This window comes from Bolinopsis microptera, chromosome 8 (genome assembly GCF_026151205.1).
Source record: "Bolinopsis microptera isolate Bmic1 chromosome 8, MBARI_Bmic_1.0, whole genome shotgun sequence".
In the NCBI taxonomy this organism is placed as follows: Eukaryota; Metazoa; Ctenophora; class Tentaculata; order Lobata; family Bolinopsidae; genus Bolinopsis; species Bolinopsis microptera.
In genome coordinates, this window is record NC_087079.1 from 7,499,133 (window position 1) to 7,520,293 (window position 21,161).

The 21,161-nt window shown below is 40.5% G+C and overlaps 1 protein-coding gene across 1 annotated transcript in view; it reads right to left on the reverse strand.

Annotated features, from left to right (window-relative positions):
* The window catches only part of LOC134820123 (ATP-dependent translocase ABCB1-like), a 41,173-nt gene extending 25,338 nt beyond the window's left edge, over positions 1-15,835 (reverse strand). The window contains exons 1-14 of the mRNA XM_063830345.1: positions 15,739-15,835; positions 15,378-15,450; positions 14,885-14,984; positions 14,279-14,552; positions 13,977-14,148; positions 13,540-13,664; positions 11,789-11,905; positions 11,101-11,269; positions 10,862-10,972; positions 10,471-10,596; positions 10,060-10,164; positions 9,739-9,837; positions 1,712-1,882; positions 1,354-1,530 (exon numbers count right to left, since the gene is read on the reverse strand). Of these exons, the coding sequence (XP_063686415.1) occupies positions 1,354-1,530; positions 1,712-1,882; positions 9,739-9,837; positions 10,060-10,164; positions 10,471-10,596; positions 10,862-10,972; positions 11,101-11,269; positions 11,789-11,905; positions 13,540-13,664; positions 13,977-14,148; positions 14,279-14,552; positions 14,885-14,984; positions 15,378-15,450; positions 15,739-15,824 (1,905 nt within the window). The 5' untranslated portion in view covers positions 15,825-15,835. The remainder of the gene's footprint in view (positions 1-1,353; positions 1,531-1,711; positions 1,883-9,738; positions 9,838-10,059; positions 10,165-10,470; positions 10,597-10,861; positions 10,973-11,100; positions 11,270-11,788; positions 11,906-13,539; positions 13,665-13,976; positions 14,149-14,278; positions 14,553-14,884; positions 14,985-15,377; positions 15,451-15,738) is intronic.
* Positions 15,836-21,161: the final 5,326 nt, after the last annotated feature.

Sequence of the window (21,161 nt, forward strand, 5' to 3'; positions counted from 1 at the left end):
CACTAGTAATTACCTGAACAGCTTGTTGGTAGTTAACCAGACCCCGGTAAAGTCCGTCAGTAACCTACACTAGTAATTACCTGAACAGCTTGTTGGTAGTTAACCAGACCCCGGTAAAGTCCGTCAGTAACCTACACTAGTAATTACCTGAACAGCTTGTTGGTAGTTAACCAGACCCCGGTATAGTCCGTCAGTAACCTACACTAGTAATTACCTGAACAGCTTGTTGGTAGTTAACCAGACCCCGGTATAGTCCGTCAGTAACCTACACTAGTTATTACCTGAACAGCTTGTTGGTAGTTAACCAGACCCCGGTAAAGTCCGTCAGTGACCTACACTAGTAATTACCTGAACAGCTTGTTGGTAGTTAACCAGACCCCGGTATAGTCCGTCAGTAACCTACACTAGTTATTACCTGAACAGCTTGTTGGTAGTTAACCAGACCCCGGTATAGTCCGTCAGTAACCTACACTAGTTATTACCTGAACAGCTTGTTGGTAGTTAACCAGACCCCGGTAAAGTCCGTCAGTAACCTACACTAGTAATTACCTGAACAGCTTGTTGGTAGTTAACCAGACCCCGGTAAAGTCCGTCAGTAACCTACACTAGTAATTACCTGAACAGCTTGTTGGTAGTTAACCAGACCCCGGTAAAGTCCGTCAGTAACCTACACTAGTAATTACCTGAACAGCTTGTTGGTAGTTAACCAGACCCCGGTATAGTCCGTCAGTAACCTACACTAGTAATTACCTGAACAGCTTGTTGGTAGTTAACCAGACCCCGGTATAGTCCGTCAGTAACCTACACTAGTTATTACCTGAACAGCTTGTTGGTAGTTAACCAGACCCCGGTAAAGTCCGTCAGTGACCTACACTAGTTATTACCTGAACAGCTTGTTGGTAGTTAACCAGACCCCGGTATAGTCCGTCAGTAACCTACACTAGTAATTACCTGAACAGCTTGTTGGTAGTTAACCAGACCCCGGTATAGTCCGTCAGTAACCTACACTAGTAATTACCTGAACAGCTTGTTGGCAGTTAACCAGACCCCGGTAAAGTCCGTCAGTAACCTACACTAGTAATTACCTGAACAGCTTGTTGGTAGTTAACCAGACCCCGGTATAGTCCGTCAGTAACCTACACTAGTAATTAACTGAACAGCTTGTTGGTAGTTAACCAGACCCCGGTAAAGTCCGTCAGTGACCTACACTAGTTATTACCTGAACAGCTTGTTGGTAGTTAACCAGACCCCGGTATAGTCCGTCAGTAACCTACACTAGTAATTACCTGAACAGCTTGTTGGTAGTTAACCAGACCCCGGTATAGTCCGTCAGTGACCTACACTAGTTATTACCTGAACAGCTTGTTGGTAGTTAACCAGACCCCGGTAAAGTCCGTCAGTAACCTTCATCAGCTCCTCGTGTGTCCCCTCCTCCAATACCGCTCCGTCTGATAAAGCGTATATCTTATCTACATCCCGTATTGTTGAGAGACGATGTGCTATTATCAGAGTCGTACGTCCTTCTCTAGCCTGGAGTGTTCAACTTTTACAATACTAAATACTCCTTTATAATAGTCTTACAGTTACATACTTTCATGGAGATTTAAGTACGATTTCTGTTGCATTAAATCTTGAATCCAAATTAATTTCACGACAATATATAAGTTAAATCTTAACCCATTTTTTTTGCAGTGTTATAAACTTTCCCCACCTTATCTAGTGCCTGTTGCACTATTTTCTCCGATTTGTTATCGAGAGCACTGGTCGCCTCATCAAGAAGGAGAATCTTAGGGTCGCGCACTAGTGCACGTGCAATGGCTATGCGCTGCTTTTGCCCTCCTGACATCTGACTCCCTCTCTCGCCACATAACGTATCGTAGCCCTGTTAAGAATTAGTTACAGGTATATTTTAGTGTTGTCAGGTAAAATGGGCACTACAAATTACCGCTAATTACACCAATTCTTTAATATTTTGATTCACTATTCTGTTATTAACAACTCTCATTTCAGTACAGGGGCCTATATAAAGTTAAAACACGTTTACACTATACATGATATTATAGGGAAGTAAGACAATAATCATTACTCTCTCTCTCTCTCTCTCTCTCTCTCTCTCTCTCTCTCTCTTTGTCACCTACATCCTCCCTGATTCCTGGTAAGCTGGTACAACTCTGTTACTCAGTTGTAACCTAAATTAACTTACGAACAATAAAACTGCCTCATTTCTATACCGGTGCAATTTCACATTACACAAGCATAATTATGGTATAAATACTTGAAGTTAATGTACATTATGGAACTTACCCAGACTGGATATAACTATAAGTGGTCCACTGTGATAATATAAGTGGTCCACAATTATGGTCACGTACACAATTACGGTCACGCACAGTAATTTAAATTGTTCAAGAGCATCTGTCTCCCTGTAAAACACTGGATGGAGTCTGTAGACCTTTGGCATGGTTCTGACTTTTCATGACAACTTTTGTCTGCACTTCAATGGACGCAAATTTTTATAAAGATTTTGCCACATTTCCGAATAAAATGGTTGACGGACGATTATTCCTCCAAATATCATGGCAAAACAAGGATATGGATCTCTCAGTAAAGCGCGGCTCTCTCCTGGAAGCAATCTTAGTGTGTGTACACTGTACATTGTACATTGTGCACTATACAATGAGCAGTGTAAATAGTGCATATATCCGGATCTTAACTTACTTGAGCTAATTTTCAAATAGTTTTGACAAGAGAGAGAGAGAGTAGAGACCACACGAGCTGAATACAGTCGTTAAAGTGGTTTGTACGGATTGAAATAATCATGGTAACAAGCTCACAGCTACACAGTACACAGTTATACACATAGTGCAGTGTGTAAACGGTACGTGCCGTACATGTCTTGTACGTACCGTGAACGTGTCTTGTACGTGGCGTGTACGTGCCGTGTACGTGCCGTACGTGCCGTGTACGTGCCGCACGCGTACACACTAGACAGTAGTTATTACACTGCATTTTATACTGAAGATCAGAGAGTTATGCGGTGTGCAGCTCGTCATTAATCTCTGGTTTAGAACTGTCAATTATACTCCGTATATAATAAGTGAGTATAATCTGCGAGTCAGTGCCATGTGAAGCTTATTTAAATAATAATATAATGATTATTAACCTGTAATTTACTAGCAATTTATTCATGAATTATAGACGTTCCCAGAGTGCAGGGTTTCCACACAACAAAGTTATAAAGTAAATTATACGCTCAACTTACCCTACTAAGTTATACGCTCAACTTACCCTACTAAATTATACGCTCAACTTACCCTACTAAATTATACGCTCAACTTACCCTACTAAATTATACGCTCAACTTACCCTACTAAATTATACGCTCAACTTACCCTACTAAATTATACGCTCAACTTACCCTACCAAATTATACGCTCAACTTGCCCTACTAAGTTATACGCTCAACTTACCCTACTAAGTTATACGCTCAACTTACCCTACTAAATTATACGCTCAACTTACCCTACTAAATTATACGCTCAACTTACCCTACTAAATTATACGCTCAACTTACCCTATTAAATTATACGCTCAACTTACCCTACTAAATTATACGCTCAACTTACCCTACTAAATTATACGCTCAACTTACCCTACCAAATTATACGCTCAACTTACCCTACTAAGTTATACGCTCAACTTACCCTACTAAATTATACGCTCAACTTACCCTACTAAATTATACGCTCAACTTACCCTACTAAATCATACTGCTGGGATAGGCCAGCTACCATGGGGTAAGACCCATATGATAAGACAGATAGTATGCCTGGTTTTGGTCTTTAGGTTGGGTAGTGGTCGGAGCCTGCAGCGGATCTGCAATAGAGAAGTCAGACGGGGTCATAAAAGTGGCTACCTCAGCCTACATCGGTACCACGCCTCCTGCTTCTCTAAGGCCCCGGGAGTCTTTATTTAGAGACGAGTTGCCCGGGTTAACAATAAAGGCTTTGTAGGCATCCCTCCACTTACCTGTACTCCGGAAAAGGACAAATTTAGGTAGTCGAGAGTCCTCGACGGTTGAAGCAGGAGAGGGACAGAGTTGTATCTGTGTATGTGGACGTCGGTTTGACACAGTCAAAGGCAGGAATATCCATCGGGGTCGAATGAAGTGCATTTGGGAAGGGGAGTCGTCGGCTGGCAGTATGCCTGTAACTTCGACGGAGGTATCTAGCCAGGAAAACAACCACAGTGCTAGAGATATCCGGGCTCTCCTTGACAAGAGAATTTCAGTCGAACCACCTGCTAGCAAAAGAGACAAGGTGAAGTGGCCGGCGTCCAATGATGGTCGATGGAGTAAGTTTGATGAGTGTTTGGTAGAGAAGTTTGCAGTGGTTCTCAAGCGGAAACCATTTCAAGAGAAGATGGTGAGTCATTGTGATGTAGTGTACGACGAGGGTGTCAAGTTGTTTGGTATTGTTGAAGTAGGTGCTGGTAGTGGAAAGAAGTCCATGAGCTTTAAGAACAGGCGAAAGGAGGAGATTGACAGCCTGATTGAAAAGAGGAAGCAGTTGAGGAGGAAGAAAAGGAAGGCAAGGAGTGAGATAGAGAAGGATGGTTATGAGGCATTATTGAGAGTGTTGGCTGGTCGTTTGATGAAGTTGAGGAGGGCTGAGAAAAGGAGACAGAAGCAGAGAGAGATAAGGAGAGTTAGAGGGGATTTTGGACGCGACCCTTTCAAGACAGTCAAGGGAGTGCTAAATCCAAGTCCAGTGGGGGAGCTTAAGTGTTCAAAGGAGGAGCTAGATGATCACTTGGCCAGAACGTACGGAGATCCAGCCCGGCAGCAGCCCCTTGGTATACTTGAGGGTCTGCCTGAGTGTGCTCCTGAACCCTCTGTTGCCTTTGACCTCACAACGGTATCCAAGAAGGAGTTTGAGGAGGTTGTAAAGAAGGCAAGGAGCAAGAGTGCCCCGGGGAACAACGGGATCCCGTACACAGTGTACAAGAGATGTCCTGGTATTGCCAAGAATCTCTGGGACCTGTTAAGAACTGGATATAAGTTAGAAGAATATCCTGACAATTGTAGGTATTTCGAGGGTGTCTACATCCCAAAGGCGGATGGCGACTTTTCACCAAGTTCAGGACGGCCTATTTCCCTGGGTAACATTCAAGGGAAGATTTATTTGGCGATCCTGGCGAAGAGGTTGACCAGCTTTGTTGTCTCGAATGGATATGTAGACCTCTCTATACAGAAGGGTGGTGTGCCAGGCGTCCGTGGGTGCACGGAGCATTTTGGTGCCATGTGGGAGGTACTGAAGGAGGCAAAGGTCAAGAAGAAGGATCTGAGTGTGGTATGGCTTGACCTGGCTAACGCTTACGGAGCGGTACCCCATGTTCTGATTGCCAGGGCCCTCCGTTTCTACAACGTCCCCGAGAAGGTTATCAATATTATCCTACGGTACTTCTCCGGGGTATTCGGAAGGTTCTCCTCAAGAACGGTGACATCAGACTGGCAGCAGTTTGAGATAGGAATCTTCATGGGGTGTGTGATATCAGTCATCTTGTTTGTCTTGTGCATGAACCTTGGGCATGAACACCTAAAGTCTAAGGTTCCGAGAAGCATTGAGTACATCAAGGATGACACACCGATACCAACTCTGAAGCTGTTTATGGACGATAGCTGTCTGACGACCGCACGTGCAGAGGATATGCAAACGTTACTCAATGTGTTTCAGAAGTACGTGGACTGGTCCAGATTTAAGTTAAAGTCCTCCAAGTCCAGAGCACTGGTGTTGAAGAAGGGAGTGGCTGTGAGGTGGGTTGAGGAGGTAGTGGTAGGAGAGGAGGAGGTGGAGAGAGAAGAGGTGTGTTTGCAGTTGGGTGGTGAGGTGATTCCGAATGTGTCAGAGAAGCCGATAAAATTCCTTGGGAGATGGATAAGAGTGGAAGGAAATGACAAATCAGTCATCGACTCAACCAAGGTCGACCTTAACACTTTTCTTCGGAGACTCGATGAAAGTTCCCTTACTGGACTCCAGAAGTGCTGGGGATATCAGTACATGGTCCTTCCAAAACTGAAGTGGCCTCTTGCCATCTATGATATTCCGATCACAACAGTTACCAGATGGGAACAGAATACCAATAGTTTCCTCAGGAAGTGGTTAGGGGTGGGGCACACTCTGAGTGGTCTTTGTCTGTTCAGTCAATCATCCAGTGTGGCCTTACCGGTGAGCAGTTTGACAGATACATGGAAGATAGAGAAGTGTCGACTGTTGCAATCCTATCAGACATCTAAGGATGACCTGATTAAAGCAGTCCAGCCCCAAGTTCGTTCTGGTAGAGTTTGGAGGCCTGAGACAGAACTGGAAGAGGCCAGAAGAGATTTGGTCTGTGAATCGGTGCGAGGGATGGTGCAACCTCAAAAAAGAGTTGGCATCGGTTTTGGTGACTGGAAAAAATCTTGGGAGAGGATGGATGAACGGGAAAGAGAGAGGGAGGTTATGCTGAGAGTGAAGGAGAACGTTGAAAGAGAGAGGGAGGTGCAAGTAGGTTCTCTGGAGATGCAGAGCAGGTGGGGTGAGTGGAGAGAGCTCGTAATGAAGACGGATTTGAGCTGGCATACACTTTTTAAGTATGGTGACTCACTTATTGGGTTCATGCTAAGTGCTGTGTACGGCACCCTCTTAACCCCCTCTATGGTTTCCAAGTGGAGTGAAGATGAGGATGGGAAGTGCAAGTTATGTGAGGAGAGGATGGGCACCATTCAGCACATTTTGGCTGGGTGTAAGGTGGCCCTTAGTCAAGGAAGGTATAGATGGCGGCACGACAAGGTTCTGAAGCAGATCTCTGAACAGGTTGTCTTCCATTGTGATCGCCGAGTGAACACTTATAAGAACAAGGCCGGCGATGGAAGGCAGTTCATTGATTTTGTTCCTGCTGGGAAAAGAAAAGCAGGTACAGACGACCGGAAGGAGAGTCGTGGTTTTGGGATCCTGAGTGGGTATCGGGATTGGATAGTGCTGTCAGACCTTGAGGGGCAGCTTAAGTTTCCCAGTGAGATTGTGGAAACACGGCTGAGGCCGGACCTTGTGATATTCTCAAGGTCGGCAAAGACAGTTATTTGGTGGGAGCTAACAGTACCATCTGAAGAGCGGATCGCTGAATCGCACGAGTACAAGCTCGACCGATACAGCGGTCTGCAGGCTGAGATTCAGGCGGAAGGTTGGTGCTGTTATAATGCCGCAGTCGAAGTTGGAGCTAGGGGAGTGGTTGCGCAGAGTTTAGAGAGAGCTGCGAGGAGGATTGGTTTTAGGGGAAGAGAGCTGAAGAAGCTGGTACGGGACAGTGGGAAAGAGGCAGCCCACTGTTCCAGATGGATCTACTTGTTATCGAGAAAGAGGGAGTGGGAGTTCAGGAAGGTTGGAGCTTGAGAGTTCACTATAACATCTAGAGGTACCATAAAAGTTATCTCGTCGCCAATTGCGAGCTCTAACGGGTCTCCTCAAGTGACTCTCGGATCAGATGGTGGTTCAAGGGTGGACTGCTGGGGCGCCTGACAGGAAACCGTATTGCGATTAAAGCCCCGAAACGGTGTCAGGTTGGTAACTGATGATTCTGATCCATGCTCCTGTGAGTTTGCTGTTGTATCTCAACTCGCTAAACTGAGGCATCTCCGCATCTTGGGTGAATATGCGTACATCTTCATACTAAACCCAGGTGTGGCATGTGTCAGTGAATACGGGCGAGCGGATGCAATAGCGAAGGTGGTGTGACAAGGCCTAAAAGACACAGTCAGATAGTTGTCAGCTCGCTGACTGTAAGGGAGAAGGTATATCCGTATTTCGCTGCTACTGATGCAGTCCTTGATCTGGCAATCAAGGCTTCTCTGTTTTTCGTCTAACTATGTACCGTTGGGCTTGTGGAACCCGTCAGGGGGACATATATAGGTTAGAATGGTTTTGTGCACCAAGAGGAGTGAGGGAATGAGGGTTGAAGAGAGAGAGCTAGAGAGTTGTTAGGGTGGTTAGGATCAGTATGTGGAGTGTTTGGTTGGAGCGTTCTGTTTTTGCTGTATAGCATTTTAGTCACTCCGCAGTTTATTAACTGTGTCTCAACTATACGCGCTCAACTTACCCTACTAAATTATACGCTCAACTTACCCTACTAAGTTATACGCTCAACTTACCCTACTAAATTATACTCTCAACTTACCCTACTAAATTATACGCTCAACTTACCCTACTAAAAATACTAAAATTCTTATCACACTAAAATGAACGTATCATACTATACTAAAATAAAAACCTTGATTGAAATGTACAGGCTATAATAATGCATATTATACTTGAACACTGAGTATGATCCTAACAGAAACACCGCTGCAGTAAGAGGTAGGGACTAGGGAAGGTGCCAAGAATTATACCCGAAATGGCAGTAATCAGTATACTGACAGTGTGTAAACTATGTCATTTTACTGGCACCTGTTTCTATACACTCTAATTAATTGATAAGGTATGATAAAGAACTTCAATAGAAATTATAACGTGTATCAGGAATGTGAACTGCAATCCTCAGCAGCTCTAGACTGGGTAAATTATCGTTATGTTTTCTTTACACAGTAAAACAGTGTGTGTAACCCATAACATAATGCATCACGTACCTGCATCACGTACCTACCGTGCAATTAGGACAGACTACACGACGTAGTGACGTACACACTAAAGGTACACCTCTCTGAGGCAGGGGTTTGGTTAATTAGTTAGAGCAGACACTGTATTACGTAATTGATTACAGCTGATGTTCTAGACAAGAATTATAGGGTATTACGTAATATAGTAGGATTAGGTATAGACTTTAGTATGGGTTAGTAGGGGAACTACTGGTTACCTAACACTCTCTATGCCGTCTAAAGCGAGTGATTTTTTCAAAATATTAAGTCCACACAGCGCAAATTTGATTTTTCTCTCCGACTGATCTTTTTTAGCCTTTTTTTCTTGAACGCCCGATAAAACAGCGGGGACGCAACTTACAATCTAATTCATTCTTTACAGTTTGAATCACAGTGTAATGAAAGTACATTGTACAAAAGATCTGTTGGTGTGGCAGGGAAGATCAGAAAGTCCAAAAGATGCAAAATGTACAAGAATTAAGATGCAAGTTGTAAGTTCATGGCAATTAATCTTGACTAGGTACCTGCTTCCGCTAACCAAGACACCAGTTACCAGTCACCAGATCTCAGTTACTAGATAAGTTACCAGATCTCAGTTACTAGATAAGTTACCAGATCTTTTGTCTGATTTTTTAATAGAGCTGAAATTTAAATATGTACTACAATTAACCACAAGCGAAGACATGTATTCTCCAGTTCTTGTCTCTAACCGAAAATAATCTATTATATTCTGAGCTCTCCCATTCGGAGGTAAGAGTTGACATCTTACAGATTTAACTGATCCTAACTAAGGTTAAACCCTAGTTTAACTCAATTAATTAACTTATTAATTATTATATTATATAACTTTATTCAAATCAAAAATAGAACATAAAGAACATCTTGATGACCTTATGAGTATTGCTGAAAGCACAGTGTAAGGCCTACACGGACCGCCTCTAACTAGCCAATCCCTGTTTACATGACTTATTAATTAACTCATTAATTAACTCATTAATCAACTCATTAATTAACTCATTAATTAACTCATTAAATGACTCATTAATTAGCTCAATAATCCAACAACTCACATCTGGAAGCTGGGATATAAAGTCGTGTGCGAACGCTTTCTTAGCTGCTTCAACTATCTCCTCTTTACTAACACCTTCCCTTCCGTAACGGATATTTTCCTGATTAATGAATATTATACTTTAAATTATTAAAGTTGTCACTGAATTTACTGAATTTAAATTAGTATGTAATGTAAAAGCAATGACTTAATTCAAAACGGTAAATAATAAAATTATACCGAAACAGAATCATCAAATTATATCGATCAATGATATTTAAGTATCGAGATTAATGATTAAATATAGGTTTAAATAGTGAAATTAGTGATTAAATATCCTAACCTCAACAGAGGTGGAGAAAAGTACAGGTTCCTGTCCAACTAGACCGATCTGTTCTCTTAACCAATGTAAATTCAGCTTCTTTATGTCCACTCCATCAAGTAAAACCTAAGATATGTGTGCTGGTAAATTCCATTATAGCCATAATATAGGTATTCGTTAGATTGTTGGAAACAGACAGCACGAGTATTTGCTGTGACAACTAAATTAATGGTTACCATGACAACTACACTGGTTACCATGATAACTACACTGGTTACCATGACAACTACACTGGTTACCATGACAACTACACTGGTTACCATGACAACTACACATGTTACCATGACAACTACACTGGTTACCATGACAACTACACTGGTTACCATGACAACTACACTGGTTACCATGACAACTACACTGGTAACAACTAACCGATCCCTCAGTAACATCGTAGAATCTCTCCAGAATGGCCACAGCAGTACTTTTACCACACCCACTTTGACCAACGAGAGCGTGTGTTTTGCCAGGCTCTAATACCAAGTTGAAATCCTTCATTATCTGAGGTAGAGAAATCAGAGAGTTAGCTGGTTATTGACTATGATTGATTCTTCGGAGATTTACAGGGGTGACAAGAAGATTGGTACATCTGGAATCTGAACATATCATGTAGCACGACCAATCAATAACCCAAACGGGTCAATCGTTGGAAATATTAATCTGATTAAGCTATTAATTAAATAACACTACTAATAAATATTCGTTATGTACAAGTTCTAACTTCTATTCCATTTGATTAAACAAAATAAAGTAAAATGGTATTTACCGTAATATCAGATCGGGAAGGATAGCTAAAATTACAGTTTTTAAACTCTATTCTCCCCTCCAATCCTGGTATCGTCTCCCCTCCCTCCTCCTCGTGGTCTATCTTTGATTCCTGAAGTTTGACAGCGGTACAATACTTGCAAAATCTTGTAAAATCATTCAAAAATAACTTGAGGAGACGATGAATCTATTCTGATTATTGACCTTCTTCATAAAACAAAACACGTAAATCTCACAGACCCTATCAATAGTAGCGAATACTTTACAAGCAGCCCCGCGCCCTACAGTCATTATCTTCCACTGGGGAGCAGCGAAGCCCATTCCCCACGCTCCAATCAGGACGTTGAAGAAAGCAACTAGAACATCAGCTGGTTTAGTGGTCCCCTCCCCTGTTAGCTTAGCTCCGTACCTAGAGGGGTTACACCGTGGTTACTGTGGTTACTGTGGTTACTGTGGTTACTGTGGTTACTGTGGTTATTGTGTTTACTGTGGTTACTGTGGTTATTGTGGTTATTGTGTTTACTGTGGGTACTGTGGTTACTGTGGTAACTGTGGTTACATGCTGTTGTAGGTCACAGTTATCATGCTATACAGATTAGAGCATTATATACTTCGCTGAGTGCCATGCTAGAGTTGGTTCTTTTGTGATACTGAAAACGCTACAACTAGCACTGGATCGCGACAACGAGTGCTGAATAACGCTAGTTGTCGATATCCAGCGCTAGTTGTCACGTTTTCACTATCGCAATTTAAGAACCCTAGAGTTAACATCAAGGTCGGCATAATTAAGTGTAAGATGGTCTTAAAAGTGAAATTAAAAGTAAAATTGTACTCAAATAGTCTAATTGGTTGAAGATTGTAATTTCAAAGTACTTTGAAAATCACCTAAATTTCAATGTAGAGATGATTACTACATCGGATTACTCACCAAAATGCCAGTGCGTACATCAAAAACATCAGTCCATTAACTGAGGCAAGAGATAAGGCATAAACTAGTGTGTTTTTCTTTCCAGTTTCCACTGTTGTGTCTAACTTTCCCTTATACCTGAAATATTACAATATTATGATTAAAAACTTTAAAATATTATGACAGTCATTGAATAATTATACAATTTTCTCAGGTTCAAACTACGATTAGATTTAACAAGTTAGTGATGCCTTAGATGATCGTTTACCACCGAAGACACATATTCTATAGCTATGGTCTCTAATCTACAATTTATATGATGTATTTTTAGCTCTTTACCTCTGATAACATGACAACTACACAGGTTACAGGTTACCATGACAACTACACAGGTTACCATGACAACTACACAGGTTACCATGACAACTAGACTGGTTACCATGACAACTACACTGGTTACCATGACAACTACACTGGTTACCATGACAACTACACTGGTTACCATGACAACTACACAGGTTACCATGACAACTACACAGGTTACCATGACAACTACACTGGTTACCATGACAACTACACAGGTTACCATGACAACTACACAGGTTACCATGACAACTACACAGGTTACCATGACAACTACACTGGTTACCATGACAACTACACAGGTTACCATGACAACTAGAGAGTCACATCTGATGACTTCAGTGAAAGGGCTGATGACTTCAGTGAAAGAGCTGGTGACCTAGTGAAAGTGCTGGTGACGATGAGAAAGACCATAAACCAGGGATTCCTTCGGGAGCATGTAAGATTATATCCAAAGTTTGTTCGCCAATGGGGTGTGTCTGGGTGTCAAAGATCTTCAAGGTGGGTGCTACTTGTGATGAACTCTAGAAGGATGGGATGGTAATACTCGGTCTGGCCGTCTGGAAGCCCATAGAATTCCAGTTCAGAAACCGAGTAAGGAGGTGCGGCTACTGATGAGAAGCCTCCTTAAAGTTTATTTGGGTTAGAAACGACATCTGGGTCCCTACCCTCGCACAAGATTATTCTCAATTTTCTTGTTGTGTCCACAACTATACCGTTGATCAGAGTCACATCTGATGACTTCAGTGAAAGGGCTGATGACTTCAGTGAAAGAGCTGGTGACCTAGTGAAAGTGCTGGTGACGATGAGAAAGACCATAAACCAGGGATTCCTTCGGGAGCATGTAAGATTATATCCAAAGTTTGTTCGCCAATGGGGTGTGTCTGGGTGTCAAAGATCTTCAAGGTGGGTGCTACTTGTGATGAACTCTAGAAGGATGGGATGGTAATACTCGGTCTGGCCGTCTGGAAGCCCATAGAATTCCAGTTCAGAAACCGAGTAAGGAGGTGCGGCTACTGATGAGAAGCCTCCTTAAAGTTTATTTGGGTTAGAAACGACATCTGGGTCCCTACCCTCGCACAAGATTATTCTCAATTTTCTTGTTGTGTCCACAACTATACAACTACACAGGTTACCATGACAACTACACTGGTTACCATGACAACTACACAGGTTACCATGACAACTACACAGGTTACCATGACAACTACACTGGTCACTATGACAACTACACAGGTTACCATGACAACTACACTGGTTACTATGGCAACTACACAGGTTACCATGACAACTACACAGGTTACCATGACAATTACACAGGTTACCATGACAACTACACAGGTTACCATGACAACTACACAGGTCACCATGACAACTACACAGGTTACCATGACAACTACACTAATTACCTCTGAACCTCTGTTTTCTCGCCCCCAAAAGCAACCACAGTCCTAATACCCCCGATAACTTCCTCTGCAACAGCCCCAGCTGCAGCGTAAGCAGTCTGCTCTTTTGCTGTGAAACCCGCCAGGACCTGGTTGTAATAATCCCAATAGTACAGAATATCATGATAAAGAAAATTTAAACGATTATAAGAAATAATTGATTTTACAATTTAGAACATGGCTGGTTATGAAAACAGGTGCGACTAGACGTCGAGGAACAACTTTAATTTAAGACTGCAAGATTTTGAAATTTTAAAACTGAAATCTTTGTCTTTTTTAAAATCCTATTTCACAGAAAGTGCAAACTGTGCATTTTTATATTTGTTAGATTTTTCAACATCTTTTCAGCTTTTGTCGTACATTTAAATATTATTATAAACAGTAGCACAATAATATGGTACCTTAGCAAAAATAGCACTAAGAACACCCATGATAGGTGCGACAGACATTATAACCAGGGATAGTCGCCAGGAGTAGGAGAAAGCAATCGCAATACCACTTAAAAAACAGAAGGTCCAAGTGACAAATAGGCCTGATTTGTCTGACAGACCGTCTCTTATCATCTCTATATCCCTGAATTAACGTTTATTACTGGTTACCATGAAAACTACACTGGTTACATGAAAACTACTGCACTGATTACCATGACAACTAGACTGGTTACCATGACAACTGATTAAAAGATAATAAAAAACATGCCAACCCCTGGAGTCTTGTAGTAAGTTCACCACTTGATACCGTATCATACCATCCCACCTCTTGTCTTAGCATTGCTCTGAAATACGCTTTACGCACTCTGGACGTTTGCCTCTCCGCAGAAATGTTTAAAAATGCTGTGGCGACATATCCAGCCAATACCTGGAACAGGCCCAGGCCAATGTACCATAATGCGAACGTTAACATTTCTTTTTGTATATTAATATTTGGATCATTCTCCATAGCTTCAGAATTTGATCCTAAGTTTTCAATCATTTCACCTGGAGAAACGTAAGTGGGTCAATATACGTTTAGAAAATGAAACTGCGAGATTATGTGAGTGGTAACTCATCAAAAAAACATTTTAAAACTTTGGTAATCTAGCTAGGCACACTTGGGGAACACTCGTGACACACTAGGGGCAAAAAGTTATTTGGGGCACACTTGGGGCCACAGACAGCTGCTTTTTAGGGAAGTCGTTTTTTAGGGAAGTTGTTCACTTAGATAAAAATGAGAGGGATGTTAACAAAAAATCAATTTGGGGTATTTTTGGTACAACCTAATTTATTTAAAGATAATTTAATTAATAATTAATTATAAATTACATTCTTACCAAAAATAATCATGATTCCAGGCCAGGAAAAGCCTTTGAACATCGCAAACAGGAATCCAGTTAAAATCAAAAGCCAGTCAACTGCTGTTGCATATCGATACTGAAAAATACATGATCATGTGAATTTTTAATATTCAGGAAATTGCTGAACAGCAACCTCTACATGATTAAGTTTGAGATAGGCCTTTTGTATTCAATTTTGAAAATCTTGGACCTGGCCTCGTTTTCTTACGATTTTTTGAGGTCCAAGATTTTCAAATTAAATAAAAAATTTAAATAAAAAAAAGGCCTAGATCTCAAAATTTTGTCTGAGCGGTCTCTTTTAAATGGTGCCTATACTAGAACATATCCTGAAAGTTTGAGGGTGATTGCTCAAAAAAAGTAGGATTTCAGAGTGAATTTTGACGAAGACCCTTCTCCCGGCCCCCTTAAATATGAAATCACAGGTAAGGAAGGCCCTAACATTAACGAATAATTAGTTATAGTTACTTACATATTCAAGGATTCCAATAAGAGGTTCTTCTTCCTTTTTTTCCTTCTTTTTCTTGCCAGACTTCTCCTTCTCCCTGAATGAATGTGGTTATTTCGATAGGATTTTCCAGATATGATAGTTGAATGTACATGTTGTGTGCAACTATAATGATTGTGTCTTTTCCTAAAATTTCAGTAGTCAATAAAACGAGTTGATTGTTTTCAATGTAACTGTACAGTGGCCGTATCGTGACCGTATCGTGGCCGTATAGACTATAGAGCCGTATAGTAACCGTATAGTGGCCGTAAAGAGGCCGCATAGTGGCCTTATATAGGCCATATCTACCAATTAATCTCCATATAATAAACAATCAAGTACATACTTTTTTGAAGGTTCATCAACCTTAACACTGACATCCATCGCTTCAGTTTCATTCAAACCGTTTGATAGCACACTTTCCGATGCCATTGTAACACCTAAATGAAAGAGGAAGACAATCAGAAAATAATTAGTAACAAGTGAAGCACCCACAATTAGCTTCGATTTTGAAATATTTTTTATGAATAAAATCTACCACAGCCCTGAAAACATCCACAACCCCCAAAACACCCATCTTGTACCCAAATGACACAGTTTGATTCGGTGTGTTTGAAGTTATTTCAACTCTTCATTCTATGTGTCCAATAGTTCTTCCTGCAGTTTTACCACTTTCTATTGAGCTCCCCTTTTGTTGCCCCCTCCCCCCCCCCCCCCCCCCCCCCCCTAAAATTGAACGAATTAGGTTATTTTAGTATACCTTACTCGGGAATATTATAGCGGGTTAATTTATGACTGGGAAAATTAATAACCGGGAAAAATATGGCGGACTTTCCCAAAACCCGCCAAATTATCCCGGTCATGTATTTACCGGTGGCCGACCTTTCAAGTTTGTTTTCAGAGGTCAACAAATTTTCAACCGAAATTTCTGTTTTTTTTACTTGTTAAAGAAGTTATTTCAATTTACAGTTACTGATATTACTCATAAATAGAAAAAAAGACACGTCTAGTATTTAAAGGAAAATAAATCTATAGCAATAATAAGTCAAATCTTCATTAAAGCGTATTCTCATTCTCATTATCGCTAATGTCCCCTCCATTATCATTATTGATATCCCCCTGCTGCTGACCGTCAAATTCGAAGTTGTATTGTTGTCTTAACAAGACTTTCATTTTGTCCGCTAATGGGGCTACTGCTCTGGAGGTCAGCCGGAGCTTAATTTCCTGCCCACCGCTTGGTATTGGGGAACGTCTTGGCTTTGCATATTCAACTGCTCCAGTCATCAATCCACCGTGGACCATGAAATTGAAATAAATTTTCGTGCACATACAGAATGAATGGTTAATAATTTAATATTATATATGTAGACCAAGCTCTGTGCACGGGATGCTTCCTGGAAGAATCCAGTTCTTTTAGCGGGGCACCCTACCTAAAGCCAAATTGAGATATAATAATCATATTCCTAGAGAAATAATCAGAAATCGAATACCAATCAAATAATATGATATATATGAGTAGTAACCATATTTACTATGCAAAATGCCCCAACCACATAGTGTAAATTTATATAGAATTCAAATTCCATATCATCATTAAACCTCAATACCTAGTCAATATAATAGCCCAAGCAAAATTAAATAACTTCTTATATACCTTACTGTCATACTACAAATTAATTAAACATTTGAAATCTGTTGACCAGAGAATAAATTTCTAAGCCTAATGCAAGTGAAATAATTTAGATGCAATAATGAATGCCTAATGTGAGTATCATTTGTCAATGTCCTTGTAAAAAAGTCTGTACAAGAGATATGAGTAACTAATATAGAAGAAAAAACAGGAAGTTGTCGTCTGTTGTAAAATAAATAAAATATCTAGAATATAAATTAGAATATAAAATAACATTCAGTCAATGTGTCGTCAATAAACTGTACAATTATCAAATGTTAAAACTGGGTGATACAGTCACCAAAAAAAAATACTAAGTATGATAAGTTAATAAATTAAATGTGGTCTATAAAACTACCACTAAGTATAATAGGTCAATAAATTAAAAGTGGTTTATAAAACTACCACTGTGGGAACCCCTTCTCCAGTTAAAACATGTCAGTCATGTGCAAAATCAATCAGAATGGTAAGGTGGTAAAAAAGGGAATATCTTTTCGATACATCAATTATATATGCCTCAGATTTAAAAGAATTAGAAGTTACTTAGTTATCGGCGACTATGATTGCAGTGTAAAATTTGTCATATGAATTGTCGACGGTATAATTAGGGTCTGTTGTTATAGATGATAGTAGCTGTTTGAAATAGTGGCACAGTTTACTCACTTCATGGAAAAGAAAAGTGAGAATCACGGTCCACCCTGAAATCTGATTTCTATAACCAAATTGTGATTTTTATAACGAAATTATGGTAGCAACCGCCAATAAAGTTACAGCCCTCTATCCACTGCTTCAAAAGTCTTCTCTAGCACATATGAGACTTCAGGTAAAATATGATGATCACCACCCCCTTGGAACCCCATAATCTGAGTCGGCGGGTTTTTTTATGACTGGTAAAATTTTTAACCGGGAAAAATATGGCGGAATCTTCCAAAACCCACCACTTTATCCCGGTTATAATAATCCCGAGTAAGGTAGAGGATACGCCGGTAAAATCACTTAAAAAGTGTGTTGCTAGTACCTCAGTTAAGTTTTTCAAGATTGCCCCACATTCAAACGACGATTTTGCCCCCCAAGATGACCCCACTCCCCCACACAGCAGGGTCAACAGGGCCCTTTGTTACGCCACTGCTCCAACTGGTCAACAGCACACAGCAGATCAGCAATAATTAATCAATTAAAAACGATGAACAAAATTGGATGTCAGTAAATATACATCTTTTGTTGACTAATTGCCCACCCATGGTCCACATATTAATCAAGGGGTTCCTTGTAAGGAAACTATAAATAGTTTATGGTTGGTTATCAATAACATCTGCAATCACAAAATCAAACAATTACTCTTGTCCTAATATTTAACAATTAGCAGTATGCATTACAAAATATAATATATAAAATTATTCAAACAATATACACATAATATAGCAATGACCCTATATAAAATCAACCCTTTAAGAATTCAAAAATTTCCCTTAACAACCAAAAATTACCCTTGGCCTTGTGGCTCCAAGTTAAGATCTAGACTGTTTATATCAACAATGTTTTTTCTCGCACCTCTGTCTCCACGGAGAGAAATCACTGTTGTTCTTAGGATTTCAAAGCGAAGACGCTTTCTAATGTATCCTACAGCGTCTGAGTACCTGGCCAGTGTGGTACTCCATCTTACTGGCCAGCTTCTTGACCAGTCTCTCAGCTTCACCACCCATTCCACCAGAAGTCGAGAACACTAAAGGTGTGAAGCTTCCTTTCCCCACTTCAAGAACCCTTGCATTGTAGCATCGCTTTTTCTCATTTTCATGGGACAGGTACATTGCTGGTATCAATTTGTTTGCATTGGAGGGGGCTGGGGCATGAAATACCCTAACATCAAAAAATGCCCTCTCTGAAGCATTCCAAATCGATCTTGCAGAAATGTCCAGCCTGGCTTGGTCTCCTAGGACTGTTCCCTTTGGTAACTCTAGACCATCAATATTTAACAATTACCCAAAAACCACCCACTAGCCTTACAAACATCAATGTCTAATACTGAAACCAAGCAACTCTTATCCCTATGACAACTACTCATCCTCAAACACTCAAAGTTGATAAAGAACAACCCCCACCATGACTACTGCAGCAGGAGATGCAAGTTAATAAATAACCTCTTGGAACCAGTATATTTTTACCAGTGATCAATCAGTGAGGTCGGTGAAAGTGACACGAGTCACCATCATGCAAAGTACTGGAATCAGTATATCCGGAAAAATATTGATGCAATGAAAATTTTGAATTAAATATGTCCCACCGGTAGCTGAAATTCGAATATTGAATATAGAATATGTCCTCGCGTTGTATACAATGCCTCTTATCGTGCGCGCGCTGACAGCAGGCCGGAAAAAGTTTTCCCGTCTATTCTTTTCTGAAATAAAAGGTACACTGGAGTGTCACATCTTTTCGTTATTTCTGATAATGATATCATGATATATAATACAAACAGTGTTTACTGTTAAACCAAAAATTTTCATTAAACCATTGTAGCGCGATGCACTACTGGGCCGCGCCGCGCATCTTCTGGCATGCAGATCGGCGAGATGCGAAGGATTGACATCGTGAATCAAATTAAACCATAACTCCACTTCCAGACCACCGATTTACAAAATAAAAAATAAGTGTTTGCTGCATGTTTAAAGCTAGAAAATGTTAAAATATTCTTTGTTCTTGTACGTTAAAAATAATTGATAGTGGTCATTTGAATTGTGCTGCAAAATTTGAGGGTTTCGACGCGCCGCGCAAACTATCATTTTTACTTTGCAACGATATCATTGCTTTGTTAATTCGCAAAGCAAATTAATTAATTGGTTGAAAAAGTCAACCCGTTAATTTGCGCAAATTAACGGGTTGACTTCTTCAATCAACCTGTTGAAACAATTATCACACTTTCCCAGAAAACCTTACCGCCTGCACACAGGGGAGCTGAAACCAGGTTTTCGATCAAACATTGCCATTTGTAGTCAAACGTCGCCAACAGTTGCTCTCGTCCAATGAAATTTAATCGCTGCATTATGAAAGCCAAGCTTCGCATACGAATGTATGTAATTCAATTGTGCATAATGGCAGGCAAAATGCAGCGATTTAATTGGACGAGAGCAACTGATGGCGACGTTTGACTACAAATGGCAGCGTTTGATCGAAAACCTTGTTCCAGCCCCCCCCCCCTGTGCCTGCTGGGCTCGCTAGAGGTGATAAATTTTCAACAGCACGTTTGTCGTCGCGCGTCAAGTCAAGTTTACTTTTCGCACGCTGCATTTAGCCTAGTAGTCATGACAACGACATTTAATTACTTTGCAAAGTTTAAAATCTGTGATCTTTTATTTAGCCCAAAATCAAACTTTTCGGTTTAATTGATCAGAATCTAACTTGTCCCAAATTTGGCTCCTGGGGAGCTAATTTTAAATTTACGAGACGGAAATTTTGTTGAAAACCGGAAGGTACTTCTATCTATTTTACAATTTTGGAGATATACCCCAGCCGGTAGGGTTTCCTGGGTTGTAACAGCATATGTATCAAGGACAGCTTCACCACAAATAAGAACATCAGTAAATAAAATTGCCACAAGTGTTTCTCTCATTCACTTTCGATAAGACACATTGGAAATTCTTACTTCCATAAGATTCGGAATTTTTTTAAACGCCGAAGAATATAGGAATTTTATAAAATTTAATCGCACTAATCAACCTTTGAACGGTTAATCGAACACAATAATTTTCAAGCATGTCAACGCTGAAAATTACATTTTAACTACATGCAAAGTTGTTTAACCAATTTTGAGTTTTGATCATTATCTACAATGTAAATAAAACACCTTCTATAATTACTCACGTTCAAGGTCATAGTCACGTGACTTCAGGCTCATAATCACGTGACCTCAGACCCAATCGATTGGGTTCTGGCCTGGTCAGCCCCCTGTCATCCGATCTTGAGGTGACGTACGACACCTCGTTAACCCAATCAATGTCTGGAAGGCTGCAAATTTTCACATGCCAAATTCACAAGATTCTTAAAGAGTTGTGCGAGATACATAGAGGCCGCAAAATTATGAGGACTACCAGATCCTGGTATCAGAG